Below are 18,039 nucleotides of genomic sequence, written 5' to 3' on the forward strand. Positions count from 1 at the left end.
TGCTATGGAGATAAAATGCAACTGGAGGCCGGGAGGGGAATTGTGATTTTAGATAGAGCGGGCAGGAAGGCTTCTCTGAGATGCTGACATTTGAGCCCTAAGGCAGGAGTCTAGGGCTTCCCATTTCAAGGAAGAGAGGATAATCAATTGCGTCCAATGCTACTGACTAGTCAAAGAAGATGCTACTGAGAACTGACCATGGCAAGGAGCTATGCAGAGGTCACGGACAACCTCAGTAAGAGCAGCTCTGTTGACATAACAGGAGTAAAAGCCTGATACTGCAGTCGGTTCACAAGAGAATGGGAGATGAGAAAATGGTGACAGTAGACACACAAAGCTTTCTCAAAGAGATTTGCTGTGCATGGAAGCAGAAACATGAGGCAATAGCCAGAGGGAATAGAAGGATGAAGAAAGGATTTTTGTTTTTTTGAGATGATGAGAGAAATAATAGCATGTTTATATACTGATGGGAAAGATCTGATTAAGAGGGTAAAGTTGATTATGCAGGAGGGAGAAGGGAGAATTGCTAGAACAGGGATCTTCTGAAGATGAGAGGAGATGGGATTCTATGCCCAAGAGCATAGGAGTATAGACAGTTCATCCACAATATGAGAGAAGAAAGAGCAAACAGGCACAGAGGCAGATACAAGGGTAAATGTAGTAGTGGGAGCTTGTGGGATTTCTCTTCTATATTTTCTGTTACTTTCTAACCCAAACATAACGCTTAGTTTAAAAAAAAAAAAAAGCCTCCAGGATTTTATATGAACTTTATTTAGTAGCATCCAACAGAGAAAAATAATCACCATAATATTTGTTATTTATTGTCTTGAACATAATAAATATTTATTGCAACTGAATTAAAATCTATTAGTGTTTATTTTTCTTAATTAGGTTGGTATAATATCTGTTTTAAAGTGTGATGATTCTTTCTAGAATGGTAAATGGGCAAATAGCAGATTTATTATTTACCATTGTAATAGTGTCCTTTAGGTGGACTATTTCATTATTAGTTGATTTTTCAGGAAATTTGGGATCTTTTAAAAAGTTATAGAAACCACGTTGCTTAACAAATTGAATTTTAATTCCATTCCATAAAGGCTTTCTGATACTATATCAGAAAGGATATAGTATAGAGTCGACTGAATGTATCCATTCAGTTGACTGAATGAGGATTTTCTCCAGCTCAAAAAGGATGTTCTCTAAAAGAGCTTTCCTGATTAGACCATTCAGTCTCGTTCACTCATTGACTCCCTGTCCTCTCAATTCTAATTTTCTAAATTTAGAGACCACTAATTTATATTGACTTACAGTTTCGTTTCAGTGTTCTATTTTTTTTTTTTTTTTTTTTGCGATATGTGGGCCTCTCACTGCTGTGGCCTCTCCTGTCACGGAGCACAGGCTCTGGACGCACAGCCTCAGCGGCCATGGCTCACGGGCCCAGCCGCCCCGCGGCATGTGGGATCCTCCCGGACCGGGGCACGAACCCGTGTCCCATTCATCGGCAGGCGGACTCTCAACCACTGTGCCACCAGGGAAGCCCCGTTTCAGTGTTCTTATGTGAGCTTTATGAGGGAGGACTCTACCCTAGTTTTATTTATACCTTAATTACCATTCCTCCAAAAACTAACCAACCAACCAACCAACCAGCACTTCTTGTCCCAGCACTATGTCCCATCTAAAGGGACATAATATATACATTTTTAAATGTCCAGTTCGTCCAGTAAGGTTTCTCAAATTGAGTGATTCTCTGCTATCCCCAATGATTACTGATATTCTTTTCCCTTCTTAGTAGATTCTAACTACTATAGTTATATATGCATGTTAAGATTTGTAACAGCTAAACAAAGAAAAATGCTTTTCTATAAGACAGAATTAATTTTTAAAAATCAGAAGTCCACATGTAATATTTTCTCCCCAGAAGCATATACTTCTCAATGGGATAGAAGTAAGATGCATGCCAGAATTTTCACTTAGAAACATATAAAACTGTCTCCATGATGACCATACCTGATTCCGAACATACAGTGAACATAGTTAAATAAAGCTCTGCGCAGCATGGTTGTGTCAACATCCTCATGGGTGGCCATAGTGTTATACGTGAGATTGTAGACCATGCGGAACTTCTCATCAAGAAGATGTCCAATGTCAGAATAAAGTCTGTTCACCAGGGAGAACCCATGATTTTCCCAGGTATAGTCCTAAAAAAATAAAATGTATCTCCAATTACAAAATGGTCACTCTCCATTTAAAGTCTATGTTTTTAAGTGTAACTACTGAAGCAAGTAAGTGGAGATATTTCAAAGTCCGTAATTCTTTCACTAATTCCAAGTTTGCAGCTTTACCAAGAATGCTTCACATCAGTTTGTAGATGGGAGTGCTGTGCTGTTTCCTCGGTGGGTCCAGGGTTTGGCACACTGGTGATGAACTCTGGTTACCTCCTGTCGTCAAGTACTATGCAAACTATGCCGTCATTTGGAAGGACCCCAGAAGACCTTGGAATATTCCTATGTGACTAAACCTACTCAGTGACACGGATGGTTAGCAGATCATATGAAGCAAGCATGGAGGAGTCTGTCTTTATTCACACTCATTCTCTTTTTATGAACCACATCACTACTATGGCTCTTTTCTAGGGCTGGGGAGGGGCTGGCCCTTAAGCCCGTAACTACTGATGTGCATGATTGTATTACAAAATGCCTTTTTATTATAAATGTGAACATATCACTCAATTTCCTCCCTGCCCTCTCCAAAAAAGGACATTAAACAACTATCATGTAATAATCCAAGTAACTGAATAAAGCCGTTTCCTTTTGCCTTCTAAGGGGGTTAATGTTGAAATAATAAACCATCAACTGGGACATCAAATTAGACAAGGCCAAAAACTAGGTTAAATAAAGATATTTACAGATTCTATCGAAATGCTCTATTAATTTATTTAGAAGTCAATTTATTTACATTTCAACATTTCACAATTAAAATGACAGTATCTCTTCTCCAGTTTCTCTGAATTAAAGGCATCTCATACCTGAGCTCGGAATGTTGGCAAATGCTCCTCTCCTCGTCTGGCAAAGTCTTCATACCCAAAACCAGGGTCTTCGATATATCGGGAGACATCAGATGTTATAATCATGTCATCCTCAAAATCTAAGGACAATAATGAACAACCTAGTGTTAAGGAAACCATACGGAGTTAGAACAAATGAATCAGCTTCATTTTCCTCCACTTTTTCATTTAGCTTTTCCATGGCTTTCCAAAGTGACAATATTGACTACATGGCTTAAATTCACATAAAATACCTTTACCTGACGTTTTGAATACAATTTCATTACCAAATATTGGCAATCGTAACATTCAGCTGTAGTTACCCAGGCAAAAAATTGACTAAATATCTAAATAGTAGTAGTCAAGGATCAATACATGTGTTTTACTTATTTAGAAAAGGAAGATAGCACAGGCCTTTGAATATAAAGCTTAAAAAAATTTTTGATCTTTCCAGGGGATGAAGTAGGATGTGGGGAAAGAGAAGGGATGAGGTGAAAGACCACTTAAAATTGAGTTTAATGTTAAGATGAATTTTATTAAAATCAGATGGTGTTTCATCTGGATGTATTCACAGTGAAAATTAGTTCAATAGAGTTCATTTTTAGCTTACAAAGAGGCATCCAGGGAGAACTTGTAAGGGTTCACAATAGGGAGGAAAGTAGACTTTTGGGTACCACTATTATTCCCTGAGTTGATTTGGGTGCTAGTTAAACAGGAAGGATCAGTTTGTGTGTAAAGTTCATTAAGCTTTACACCTAAGATACATGTGCTTTTCTGTGTACATGAAAACAAGGTATACAACATATGAAGTAAACAATGTGCTTCTGAGACTGTGATTAGAATATTATCAAAATGGCATTCAGAAAGACAGAAGACTATAATAATATTTTAAGACAGTTGACTTCTGTATACTTGATAATATTAAAAATTTACCACTGAAAAATTGTAAATGCCCAATGCATGTTAATTTGATTTAAAGATAATTCTTTTTTAACTTATTTTTTTTTCCTAGGTTAGTCTGTCTTTATAATTACTCTTTTTCTGATTTCAACCACTAAAAGGGAATGAACAACCTTTATTTACTACCTTCTACTCTAGAAAATGAACACATATTTTTCAAAATAAAACACTAGTTTCTTCCACATAAAGAACAGTATTTTCCTAATAAGTGTTTTAATTAATATTAAGTAAATTTAACATTTAATAAATAAATAAATATTAAATAAGTAGTTAATGAAACAATTTTGTGACATAATAAAAATTACAATCCTCAAGTAGACAGTCTTGAGAAGCTTAAAATACAAGTGCAATTACAGTAATTCATCTGAAAGACCTAATAGACTAGTAGTACCTGAATTATCTTTAATCTTTGCTATTCATGAAAATCCTAGCAATTATTCTTTTCTCATGAGTTTTGACCCTTCCTTAGTTCCCTTGGCATGGACTAATTAGGGTGCTTAATATAGGCAGGAAAGCTCAAGTGCCCAGGCTACCCAACCTAGGAAGCAGCTTATTAAAATCTTACGTAACTTATTACACATAAAGAGAAGAAACTAGCATTTGTTGAGTACTTACAATATACCAGATACTATGCTATGTACTTAATATCTATTTTTTCATTGTTTCATTAATATGAAAAGAAATATATACTTAACAAATAATATGAAAATAAATATATACTTAAGAAATATATACTTAAGAAATAAAACTAACTGTAAGTTACTAATACCATTATCAGTACTGAGTGTCAGTAACGAATACAGTGTGGGTTAGTTTAAGATGATGTGGGAAACTTGTACACATTAAACTACTTAAACTGATCTGAAGCTTTTAGGTGACTTGCAGTTCTCCGAAGAGAAAGCTCAGGCTTCTTCCCACCCAACCCCACAACCACTGCCCTGTCTCCTTGTGCTCCAGCCTCTGTTCAGATAAATAGAAACACTTAAAAAATGGTGTTTTCAATGCATTCTCTCCTAACATGTATGGACGACGTTATGCTTTCCTGAATTCAGTTCATCACATAATAAATATAAATGAAGCCAAAAATGTAAAATGTAGTAGCAATCACTGAGGCTGCTATGAAAACTAGGAGTCTTGCGGGTTAAACCAAGACCAGTGAGTAAGTCTCTGATAAATAAGTTCTATAAACTTATTTTATTTATCAGTTCTATAAAATAAACTTATTTTATAGAACTGATAAATAAGTTCTATAAAATAGTTCCTCTCTTGAAGTGATCTTCCCCCTACACTGTACAGCCAGGTGGTCTAATTTGGCGGACATCGATCCTGGAGTTGACTATTACACAGCTGGCTCCTTTGACTTTGCTCTTAGCTTTTGTTTTGCTCATATATATTTCTAAATTGTCACAGGAACTTTAAACATTTTAAAATAAACAATAAAGAGTAAAACCAAATATGATAGAATTTATCCTACAAATAATATCCATCTATTCATTTTCAAATTAGGAGTCAGTCAAGATCTGTGTTCTAGACAATTTTGTCCATAGAAGGAAATATACAAAGTTCTCTCATACTACAAATATTTTTTTCCTAAATTTACCTTAAGAAGTTAAATTAAAAAAAATGTGTCTGATCGACAAATATAAAACTCTAATCTTAATTCTATCTAAATAAATATTTCAAACTCTGGACTCAAAATATTATTTTACATATTACTTGCATTCTTCTGCTCCTAAGAGGTGGCTACTAATATACTACAGAAAATACTGTGTTACAGTAATGGAGAACCATTCTAACTTGGAAAAAAAAAAAAAACAACAACAATAAAAGCTAGTTAACTCTGTTATCAAGCTACAGAATTCTCCCCTTGTAGAACAATTTAAACATTTATTTTCTCCAAGAGGTTTGAAAAACTATTCTTAGAATCTCTGCATGGAATCTAAAATGCTTTTATCACACTGATCAAACCAAGAAACTTGTTATAGGGAAAAATAAATTTCTATTTCCATTTTAAAACGTAGTAAGTCTATAAAAATAACTCAATTAGCCACATACTGAGTCATTTTTCTGTTATCTTTGTGTGACCAGCAAATTTAGTACTGGGAATGGTGAAGAGTTAATAATGAAACAATTTATTTCCTTGAATAATTTATAAATGACGCAGCCTTTTCTGTTAAAACCAGAACATAATTTTTGGCTAGGGTCTAAGACTTGCTAGTCAAAATTCACTATAGAAGCTAGAAGTCCTTGCTCAAGGGTCCAAGAAGGTAAAATATATTTTCAATACTAAAAAAAGAAACCTAAAAGAAATAAAACATTTATATGTCCTTTAAGCTCTAATGGTCTTAGAGAAGCTTTAAAAAATTAATGTCTATGCCATGTTTCACCGCTATTCAGCTCCAAGTATTTTCTAACCATTGTAACTTTTTCTTTCACTCTGTGCTATTTAGAAGTATACTGCTTAATTTTTAAACACTTGAGAAGTTTCCAGTTATTTTTGTTACTGATTTCTAGCTTACTTCCATTACAGTCAAAAGTTATGCTCCATGAAATTTTAATCTCAAAATTTGTTGAGATTTGTTTTATTAACAGTATATGGTTGACATTGGGAAATTTTCTATGTGCACTTGAAAAAATGCTATACGTTGCAGATTGGGATATAGTGTTTTATATATGTCAGTTAGCTAAAGTGTGCTAAATAAGTTTAAATACTCTCTGGATTTTTGTCTACTCACTCTTTCAGTTATAAAGAGGTGTATATTAAAATTTTTCATACATACACACAAAAATTAATGTCTAAAAGTGAACAGATATTACTAACCTTAATACAATTACATTTTAAAATATTGGTTTACCTAGAAGGCTCATTACTTTCCTTTGTCCCATTTGTTTTCCCTGGATGATTTTTATAAACAACGCTTTTGATTTTAACTCCCAAATATATGCTGATAACTTCCAAAACTTTATCTTGAGCTTAAAACTCTCTCCTGCTCAACACTTGCTGCTCCAAGTGTGGTTTGCTGACCAGCAGCACGGGCATCACTTGGAGACGTGATAGAAATGAGGCTTCTCAGGTCCTGGCCCAGATGGACCAAATAGAAATCTGCATTTCAACAAGATTCCTCAGTGACTCAAGTGTACATTAAAGTTTGAGAAGCACTGTACTAGATGTCTCCAGACTGGAAGCTTTAGAGACATCACAACTCAACATGTCCAAAATAGGGCAGGTTACTTGCTCTTTAAGGTTAGAAAGGTCATCATGATAAGGCCTCTACCTACCTAATCAGCTTCCTCCTCACATTACCTACCTCGTGAGTTACGTCCTAATGCAGAACCACTTGCTTCTGCACCCAGCATCCTGTTTCCTTACCACCGTGCCTTGGCTCAGGCAGGTATGCTGTTCACCACCAACTCCCCATCCCCCAGCCACTGTCAGACTCCCTTGCACTCAAGTCTCTAAGATTTAGCTTCGAGCCAGGCAGCTGGAGGAAGTCCTCCTCTAGGACCCCTTCTGTCCACACTCCTCCCCCACCACGACTGGGTCCATACACCCTTCACATTCTGTCATGTATTGTAATTATTTCTTTCTCTTCCACTAGCAATGAGAGCCCCCCCAGAGGGCAGGAATCATGCCTTATTTAGCCTGGAAAGCTTAGTACCTACCACCCTGCTGAGATTACATAGGGTACAATAAATGTTTGTAGTATGAACAGTAAATCAATAACCAAAACAATAAGCTTCTTTATATTTGGCATTTCCTGCTGGTTAGAAGCTCTGAGAAATTATTACTAAATATACTCAGTTTGGTAGATAAAATCTTTCATAAAAAAATCATTGGGGAAATGATAAAAGGGGTTCTTGTTCTTCCTGGTAAAACTTCTGAGAGCTATTGGTCAACGTTATATTTAACAAACAAGTCATGGCCAAGTCAATTACCCTCAGGATTTATGAGACTGACTAGCTTTATGACTAGTCATTTGGAAGCCCTCTTTTAAACCAAGGGAACTGTAAAAATAAATGTTATGTAGATTGATGACTTTGAAGGGTTTAAGCTTTCAAAGTCTACTGAGTCTATGCTATTTTAATAACATTTACTATGTGGTGTTCAATATCTTTTTTAGTCATAATTGGAAAGTTTCCCTTCTATTTCAAAGTCTCTCAGAGTATTAGGAAAAAAGTGTGTTCTTAAGACTAGAGCAAAGAAGCCTAGCTTTTAATACAGAATGAATTCCTCCAAATTTAATCTAAGAAAATGACCTAAATAATATATTTTTATAAAATTCCAAAGGTTTCTCCAAAGAAATGCAAATGCAAGTGCAGTATAATTTTAGAACTAATCTGGAAAAAAGTGGCAGTGTGAGAACAATCCTCCCACATAACTCCCCACCCACAAAAAAGGCAGAGATAGTTCTTACAAATTACATCTGTCGAAACAGAATTTTACTTATCATTAAAAAAAATTACAAAAGTAGGATGGATTAAATATTCCTATCTAACCTTATAAGCAACTGCTCTGCTCTGAAAAAACATTTTATTCAGGATAGAATATGAACTACAAAACTGAAGTACCTCTCAACTGCATCTGAAATATATTCAAAGATACACCAACATAAGAGGGGAAGCAATGGCATCAGGGTCAGGTAGAGGAGAACTAAATTAAAGGAACGTGGTAGTAAAACCGTTTGGACATATCCATATGGAAAATACTGAAGGTGGTCTGTCAGGGTTCTACGAACAACTAAAAGGCAAAGACAGTGAAATAAAAAAGCACCTGAATGAGGAAATGAATGAAAAGTATCTCCAGAGACCACAAAAAGACTTTCTTTCTTCTCCTTCTCAAAGCGAGTGGTCATTTCTTCCTGAGATGCCTCTTCATCTTCCCTTTCTTCCTGAAGCCTTTTCATTCTTTCCATTAAGGCCTCTAGCTCACTTAGAGAATCGACGATCTGGAGCCAGAGAAGATAATACTGGGTGTTATTAATATTAAAAGTTGTTCCAGTCAATGTCTCCATCTCCCAATGTCACCTTATGCATAGTGGCACTAGCAGAGTTATTAAGTTCCTAAGTGGGTTTTCCAGTAACTCCAAAGAAAATCATATGACAAAATCAAACATTTTCAGAAGTGTAGTGTTTCTGCTTCAGCTATAAATACAAAAAGTTTATATGAATGGATTTATTTAATCTAGAATTCTAGAATTTGGTATATATTAAATTACATTAACACTTATTTTGAAAATTGAGGCAGCCTTATGATTTGTAATCTATTTGCTTTAAAAGCTTCCTTAAGACAATTCAGAACTTCAGGTACAGGTTAAATTTTTACAGTAATAAAAATTATATGAAATATTTCAAGTACATAATATCCTGTTTAATCAGATAAATTCTCTAGATTTTTTTTTTTTTTTTTTGCGGTACTAGGGCCTCTCACTGTTGTGGCCTCTCCCGTTGCGGAGCACAGGCTCCGGACACGCAGGCTCAGCGGCCATGGCGCACGGGTCCAGCCGCTCCGCGGCACGTGGGATCCTCCCGGGCCGGGACACGAACCCGTGTTCCCTGCATCGGCAGGCGGACTCCCAACCACTGCGCCACCAGGGAAGCCCTCTAGATATTTTTAACGTAGCAAGTTAAAAGGCAAAGTAGTAAAGAAAACAGTTAAGAAAACTAACCCCAAAGTTGCTGCCTGTTAGAGATGCATTCTCTATGTTGTTGTCATTAGCGAGATCACACACACAGAAATTGTTGACTGATATTAGCCTGAATCCATTGGAGATTTCTGGATCTCTTTCTGGATTGATGCCACTACCAAAAACAAAGCTTGCCAAAGCATGATAATGTGCCAGTAGGACCACAGCATGTACCAGTTCGGGCAGAGACCAATTATTTTCTCCGGTTTTGACAAGTTTCTGAAATGAAAAAGCAAATCAGAGTAAAAGTGAAAATCATACAATGCTACAAAGCAATTTTAGAAAGTATGGAAAAATCTATAAAATTTCACATGTCCATTTATAATACTTAAAATTCCCTTTAAACATGTTTCATATATTAAAGATACAGCTTTGCTCAAACAATGTTACATTAAACCTATCAAACCTAACAGCAGAAGTATGTCGTGGCTTCTCTGAAATTCCTTATATATACAATGGAACTTCTGCTTCCAAAGCACTTTTACATATTATGCTATTTTAATAAGGTATTTTAGAGAATCCAAGAACACTGAAGCTACTTTAAGTAGTGAAAGGACTTTAAAGATTCTCTAGCAAAATCATTCATTTTATGGTTTTAAGGTAGAGACTCTACCTTAAAAATCACATAAAAATTTATTCAGTAAGTTAACTTTTAGTTATCTTTTAGATATCTTCTCTGACGGAGGAAGAACCTATAGCAGATGAGAGAAACTGTAGAATACTAGCTCACATTTGAAAGGACATAAAGAATATCAAAGCACTTTTTTATACGTTATTTTACTGGATCCTCCAGATGAATGATGGAATCATAAGTGAAGCCATTAAAAGCAGTAATCCCTCCAATACCAATTCCAGCTGTTAATCCGTCAGGGATCCTCTCCCATCCATCTCTGTCTATCTGTCTGTCTGTCTCTTTCTCAGTGCGTGTGGATGTGTGGGGATATGTCCTGCTGTGCCTTCACCCCTCCCCACCCCACCACAAATGTAAAACCTTCATTTGTTTCACTTCACAGCTAAAACCCAAAACCAAAAAACTGCTTTTGCCTTACTCTCCATTATTTAACTACGTACAAATTTAATATATTACCAAAAGCTCAGGGGAAAAAAAGGGAAAATCAATCATATTCTACCACTCTAATGTAACTTTTACATATCTTCTTTTATTTTTATAAGTAGTATTATATAATCCGAGTATACATACATTTTTCTCTGCTTTTCAAACTTTTTGAAAAGTGCAATGTTCATGGGGCTCCACTGTCTTCTATTAATTATTAAGCATGGGCTATATTGTAACCCAGGACTATATCTCCATTCCCTTACACGTTCAAATTGCTATAACTTTGTTCATACTTTTATAAACAATCCCTAATAGATAATAAAAGTCTGAGAGTACGCATATTGACAAAAGCTAAGTTTGGTTTAACTGGGTAAATAACTAACAAGATGAGGAAAAAACAAAACAAAACAAAACCAAGGACATTTCTATGCATTAGAAGCAGGGATTTTAAATACCTAAGGCTTCTACTGATAGTGATTTAGATGATGACTCCTACTTATTGAATAGTGACCAAGTGCCAAGCACAGTGCTAAGCATATTATACAACAACCTCACCCTGGAGGCCTTTCACAGACACTCCTTTTGAAGGGCAAGTGCTCCAGTCAATCACAGTTCTCTCTCTTATCTAAGTTCTAGTTTCTAGAGGCATGTAAGCATACACACACCAGTTAGCAAATCATTTTTATTTGCAAAACCACTTTTTCAAAATCTTAAAATTATGAAATGTTAGAACTAGAAAAGAGTTTAGAACTCATTTAATCTAAGTCCCTCATTTTATAGCAGGGTGAACTACCAAGGCCCACAGAAGTAAACTTACTAAAGGTCACAAACTTGTGGGTAAAAAAGTTAGGAGGCTAGAACCCAGGTATCTTATCCTGCTAGTGCATGTTCTTTGTTCTATCTACTGCTTGAAAATAGGAATCAACTTTTCTTATAGCTACTCGCTAAAGCACTAGTATAAGCTAATTACTGATTACTTGAAGAGAAATATTCATTTACATTTAAATTACACCCACTGACTTTCTAAATTTATCTTTTTTATACATATTAATACACTATTTTTTATTTTTCAAGTTCCTAATATGCAAGTATTTAAAATTAAGTCTTAAGTAAAATACTTAACTAAAGAATTAACTCTTAGTGAGAATCGTTAGTAAACTATTTTTTTTCCCCCGAAAGAAACACTCAGTACCTGAATGTGCTCTTTTGTGATCAGCCAGGGTCGGTGTGCTAACAGCTTGTTTATTTCATTAAGATTTTTCAGTCTTTGTGGTACATATTCCAAACCATTCAACCACTCAGCAATACCTCCTGTCTTTAAAAATTCATCCACATGCATGTTTATTAAGTAAGAACACTGATGTCTAGCTGCAGCCTGAAACACAAAGAAAAAAGTTAGTGGATAAAATAGTCATGGTATGGTCTTATTCTACTATGACTAAGCCAATCACTGAGATAGAGTTAATTTTTATAGCTAATAATTCTTTTCTTACAAAATCCTCTTCCTAAAACTTTCATTACAATGCTGTCATAGATTCTTGAGTCAATACATAAAGCTGATACTTTATATAAGCTAATGTTACAAGAAGCCAATTACTTCCCATCCAGAAGTGGTACGGGTCAACCTAGAACCCATTTTCTATTTATGTTAAGGAAATACATGTTCATTTCATTATGGTAAATGATATCAACTGTATTCTACCTAAAAAGCAATAAAATCTCATTAACTTGTACTGTACCAATTCAGAATGTATGCTAATTTGAGTATTTCTGGTACTCCCTTTGAGATAACTGTGAATCAGCCGTATCTGTGCCCATCCTCCTATTGAGGTGAAACTGAAGCTTACTGACCCTTTCTTTCATATGTAAGCCAGCATCAGCCTTGATAAGTTGGTAAATCCACGCAAAACAGACTTTTCACCTCTCATTTCCTCAAGGCTGCTTCTCAGTTCAACAGTATTGTTTTATTCTATTTTCTACATCTTATTTCTCTCTTCATTGGTGACCATTCTAAGCTGGCTTTCGGCCTTACTGTCATCAAAACCTTAAGCTGAGTAATCTTTGTCAAGTTCATCATTTAATAAAACACAGGATGCAGCCCTTTTTTGTTGTTTAAAACTTCAGTGAGAGCATAAACAAATTAAACTGGATAAAAACTAACTCTTGGCCGGCTCTGCTCACTCTGCCAGCCCAGCCGTTCCACTAACCCCTCCAAATATATAGCACTTGCATCTTGTCTTCTTTCCTCCAGCAATAGTCCAACTGTAGCACTGCTTCTACCCTTATTACTCCTGCTGCCTATCACCCCAATTTATAATTCTCCCCCCCAAACATTAACTAGCTAACTAGTTTGTACCAACTACTAAACTTAGAAGTGTAAGAGTTCACTTAAGAATTCTTCTCTTATCCAGAGCCTCCTTTGGTGCTGGCTGATACTTTCCTCTTATTTGGCCAAATTAGTGATGTTCATCTTGTAAAGAATGACTAAAATGGCACAAACAACCTGTTTTATATTAATAATAAAACAAAGCTATCAAGAGCAAAAACAAAACTTGTGGGCTACTAGAGATATTACTTTGGACCCTACAAGCATCTTTAATTATAAGAGATTAAACATGGAAAATGACTTTACTAATAATTAAATGAGAAACATTCAGTACATTGAGTGGCTTAAAGCATTCAAAATGTATCCAATGGACTTGGGATCCAAAAGTCCACAGGCTTTTTCAGTTCTTATTTCTACCTAATTATACTTAGCTGTGCACACACATATAATACTAGGAGGGAGAGGGACCAAGTGAGGATGATGTCACGTGAACACAGCGCACCATGATGGCGATGTAGTGCCGGTGCGGTAGAGGAAGGGGGCCGTCCATGCGCAGCATGTAGAACTGGCTCCTCAGGAAGGACTCCAGGTACTGCGTGTGCAGACTCATGACCTGGGTGATGTTGTCCAGGCGACCGGATGTAGAGTATTCTTCCACAAGAAAGTTAGTACGTTCATCCACTGTGTTTGCTTGGACAACCTTCCAATCAAGAAACAAAACAATATCATGATTTTTGCAAACACACCCTTGGTTTACATACATTGTGCCACGATTGAAGCAAATGAATGTTCTTTTTATATTAACAGACACTGAAATTATGTAGTTGCTCATATTAGAAACAGAAATGAAAAAGAAAGCCCATGCATTTTTGGCTCTGGGACCACAATTTATTAAACAACAAATGTCAAATTATCAAACATTATACACACAGCTATGAAACTGGAGAAAAGAAGCTCCCATCTGCTTTGCCAGGCACATAAGGCAAAATTGGGGAGGCAAAAGCACTGGCATCTGATTACATATATTTACAATTTTATCTCAATAGCCTATGAAGATACTTAATCACTGTATCTTAAGACAAGTATTTTCAGACTGATCCTTTGCTTTTTTCATTATTCAACATAAAAAAGCTTTCTGCAGTCTTTTTAGGGACAAAGAAAAATATGATAATTTATAGGAAAGTGTTAATTGAAAAATTAATAAGGACACTAGAATTCCTATTTTGAGCCCATCATATTAATTACTAAAAACAAAGTAAATTATTACAATGAACATGCTGCATTGGAGAGAATCAAAAGAGCTTTCTCAAAAATAGATTATTTACATATAGCTTTATAAACAATGACAGCTCGGGTGTCATACCAAGAATTGGCTCCGAAGGTGTTAAGAGCTTATTAGCACCTCTTAGAAGGACCATGCTCTGTGGGAATTAATACACATCAGATGTGTTATTTCTCAGATTGGTTCATTATTTATTGGTATTTTAGAATTAGAGTTCTAGACCTAAGAAGAATGTGTCCCTTATTTTAGATAAGGAAACAGACTCAAGATTAAATTCAACTCATACAGCTATTTAATAGCACAGCCTGGTCTAAAATCTAATCTCCTGAAGTCCAGACTCATGGTCTTTCCAAAGATCCACACTGCTCTTAAGAAATTCTGTTTACTTTTCAGGGCTGGCTTCACAGTCTGAAAATAAGTACAAATTATACAAAGACACTACTGACTGAGGAAAATTTAATCCCAAAGGAAATGTAATGTTTGAAAAGTATAAATTGTGAGGAAATGTTAATTACAATGGTGTAAAAAAGAGGCAATTCCACTTTGGCTCATTATAAAACCAAATATATTTCCATTTGCCCATTTCCTCCCATTTTGTCAACTACAGGGAACCAAGATGATAGTTAAAAATATGATAGGATCAAGATAAACTACATATAATTAGGGACAGACTATTTGCTGTTTTTGTTTTGTTTTCCAGCAGCAGATTCTTCTGTTTAACTGATGCCTAAAATACATTAATAGATTCATATGATGCAACAGAGCCTGAAAACAGCAGCTGCTTCTGCAAACCAGATTGTCTTCAAATACATACTGTGTAAATGGCTGTGTTTCAGGAAGTCTTTATATATATATGAGGCAATCACTCCGCTAAGAGCAACTCTGTGCTCTATGAGGGAAATAGGACAAGCACAGCAGTTTCTCTAATGAATGGTCACCACCTAGATCAGCCACAGTCACTGAGCTCCTGAAACATTACTGTTAACTTTGGAGTTTCATGTAGATGGTAAGGTCACTAAAAAGGCAAATGAACATGATGGAATTGCTGACTGTGGCAATGGCCTGGCATGTATCCCTTCTTTTAAGCGTTGCCTGAAACATAATAGGTACTCTATAAATATGTGTTGACTAATTTCTGAACCATAAAGAATAATGCTGGTGCTTTAAGATAAATGATATCTTTGCAGCCAATAGTAAATCAGTATATGTAACCATAGTTAATATGAATTAATAACTCCTTGAAACAGAGAAAAACTCATTTAGTGGTCCTTAAACTTTTCTTAGCCCAAGTATAACTTAGAGGCATCTAGGAATCTACAGGTCCTAAACATTGCTGTGATCTTTCATAGAGATATATACCCATTAAATAGGTACAGAAATCTTGTATTGATTATAATCTCCTTTGTGTCATTTTACATCCTTTCTTTCAACATTTATCATCTTAACTTCCTACCCTCATCAAAGGTGCAGCTTGGAGTGGAGATCCTGTGACATTCTGTCCCACCAGAGACTTAGAACCAAATGAAAAGATTAACTACTAGTGATATAATATCATGTTTTCTTCAACAGGTTTAGTTGGAAAACTCACTTTTTCATTTCAAAATGTCTTTTCTTAACATTTATGTAACCTATAATCACCATGAAACACTAGCCGTTTTAAAACCTTAAACCTTCAAAATAATATTGTTTTATTATTGTTAGCAGCTTTATTTAGAAAAGTTATATTTGAAATCAAATATGGTAAAATTTATATTATTCTAACTTTGCAGTACTACCTAACTCCAAAATAAAAAGGCAGATTATCACACGCACAGTCTTTTAAGTGAAGTTGAAATGAAAATACCTCTGTGGTTTTCTGACATATAAATAAGAAATAAGAGCAAAACACAGGTTTACTTCCATGTTAAAAAAATGGAGATATTCTTTGACATAATTAAGCTACTTTTTAAATCACACTTTATGTATATTAAGACATCAACTTACTTCCTTCTCTGGAATAAAGGCACTTGGTCCTCTTGTCAAGGGTTGAGATACTCTGATTCTTTTATCCTGTTTTTAAAAGAAAAGTTTTATGTATTAATGATGACTTTCTATGTAAAGTTAAATCGGTGCAGATTGACTGCTGAGGTACTAAAATAAATGGAATAAATAAATAGAATTATGTAAAATCAGAGTAAGTGTTAGGTCTTGGTTCCCCCCACCCACCCCGCAAAACACAAACAACAACAACAAAAACCCCATATGGCCATTGCATGAACAAGATAATGGGACAGACAAGCTCCTACCACAGTGCTGGGCACACAGTAAGCTCCCCAAATGTCATTTCCCTCAGTAACACTCTACAGCACCACAGATTTTTTAGCCCATATTTGACGTGACTGAAAACCATCAACCTCCCTAATAAAATCATATCTAATAGTATACTAGTACACTGTTACACCTCAATTTGAAAGCTAAAGGAAAGGTTAAATTCTAAGAGGATTACATACAACTACCCAAAGCAATGATCTGACTTGTGTTCTTCTTTCTGAATAAAATAGGGATACGCATATTTAATATAAAGTTTTGAAGCTTTAAGTAAGAAAAATGTAAACCTTGGAGAAGCAGAGGTTAATTTAATATAAGAAATGTAGACTATAGCAATGCTTATTGCTCCACTGCTATTCTATTTAGTATTAACAACTGCTAGATTGCCAGTGGTATGTCTGAGTGTTTATTTTTTTAAGTTTTTAATTTTTTTGTTAAATTGTTTTGGTGTCCCCATTCAATCAGGGACTAACTTCCTTCTCGGTACGCATGATGAAGAACTCTCAGGCTTTGAAATCCTTTTTAACCAGGAGAAGAGATAGGAGGAATGGCTACTTAATTTTCTATAATAAAAGCGATAGCCTGAGATTCTGAAATAGAAGCCCTCCAAAGTCATTACATAAAAATAGGGACTATGCCATGGTTTATAAATATTATAAAGACTGGGAAACTGAAGAACATGGGAACAGATGTCTGCTGGAAAGGAGTGTTAATATTAAGCTTGCCACCAAGCCCTCCTCAGGAAACTGCTAAAATGAGGAAGCAGCTCTAGGTGGTTCCTATCTGAGGATGGCAATAACTATTTCACATGACCTTGTGTCCTGGCCACAGCCAACTAGACCAATCAACACAGAAGCTGATCTGCAGCCCACGAGTGCCTTGATGAAAAAAGTTCTACCCAGACAGAGCTGAGGGTAATTGGCTGGACCAGTAAGATTCTAGAGTACTAGAGTTATAGGAAAGTAATGTAATCTGACAGAGAAGAGATACAAAATAGCTCTCAGAAGCAGAGGCAAAGAGAAAACAATGAAGCAGCAGCAGAGTGGCATCAACAGATACCAGCCTCTATGGGAAAACCACTAGAGTTCCTACAGATTTGCAAGAGAAGAGCCTAATCATCTCTTCTTTCTCTCCCTTCCCCCGCTCTCTTTTTTCTCCACAAGGTAACCTGAATTTTTTTTTGTTCCTTACAATCCAAGAGCCTACCAAACACAAAACAGTTATTTAAATCCCTTACTTCATTAGGAAGCAGTCAGACATTGAACAATTCTTTGAGAACCTAATCAGATACTGTGATAGACTGAAGACATAGGGCGAGCAAAACAGATATGGTCCCTGCCCTTGGGAGCTTGGCACACAGTCTTCAACAATTTCAGGGTT

At 35.6% G+C, this 18,039-nt stretch overlaps 1 protein-coding gene across 3 annotated transcripts in view; it reads right to left on the reverse strand.

The window, feature by feature from the left end:
• Positions 1-18,039, reverse strand: part of SESN3 (sestrin 3) — a 77,625-nt gene that overhangs the window by 13,716 nt on the left and 45,870 nt on the right. For all 3 annotated transcript variants that reach the window (XM_060160253.1, XM_060160252.1, XM_060160251.1), the window contains 7 exons: positions 16,336-16,401; positions 13,573-13,770; positions 11,937-12,119; positions 9,670-9,906; positions 8,775-8,949; positions 3,026-3,144; positions 2,008-2,198 (listed from right to left, as the gene is read on the reverse strand). In XM_060160253.1, the coding sequence (XP_060016236.1) occupies positions 2,008-2,198; positions 3,026-3,144; positions 8,775-8,949; positions 9,670-9,906; positions 11,937-12,119; positions 13,573-13,770; positions 16,336-16,401 (1,169 nt within the window). The remainder of the gene's footprint in view (positions 1-2,007; positions 2,199-3,025; positions 3,145-8,774; positions 8,950-9,669; positions 9,907-11,936; positions 12,120-13,572; positions 13,771-16,335; positions 16,402-18,039) is intronic.

This window comes from Lagenorhynchus albirostris, chromosome 9 (genome assembly GCF_949774975.1).
Source record: "Lagenorhynchus albirostris chromosome 9, mLagAlb1.1, whole genome shotgun sequence".
Taxonomy (NCBI): Eukaryota; Metazoa; Chordata; class Mammalia; order Artiodactyla; family Delphinidae; genus Lagenorhynchus; species Lagenorhynchus albirostris.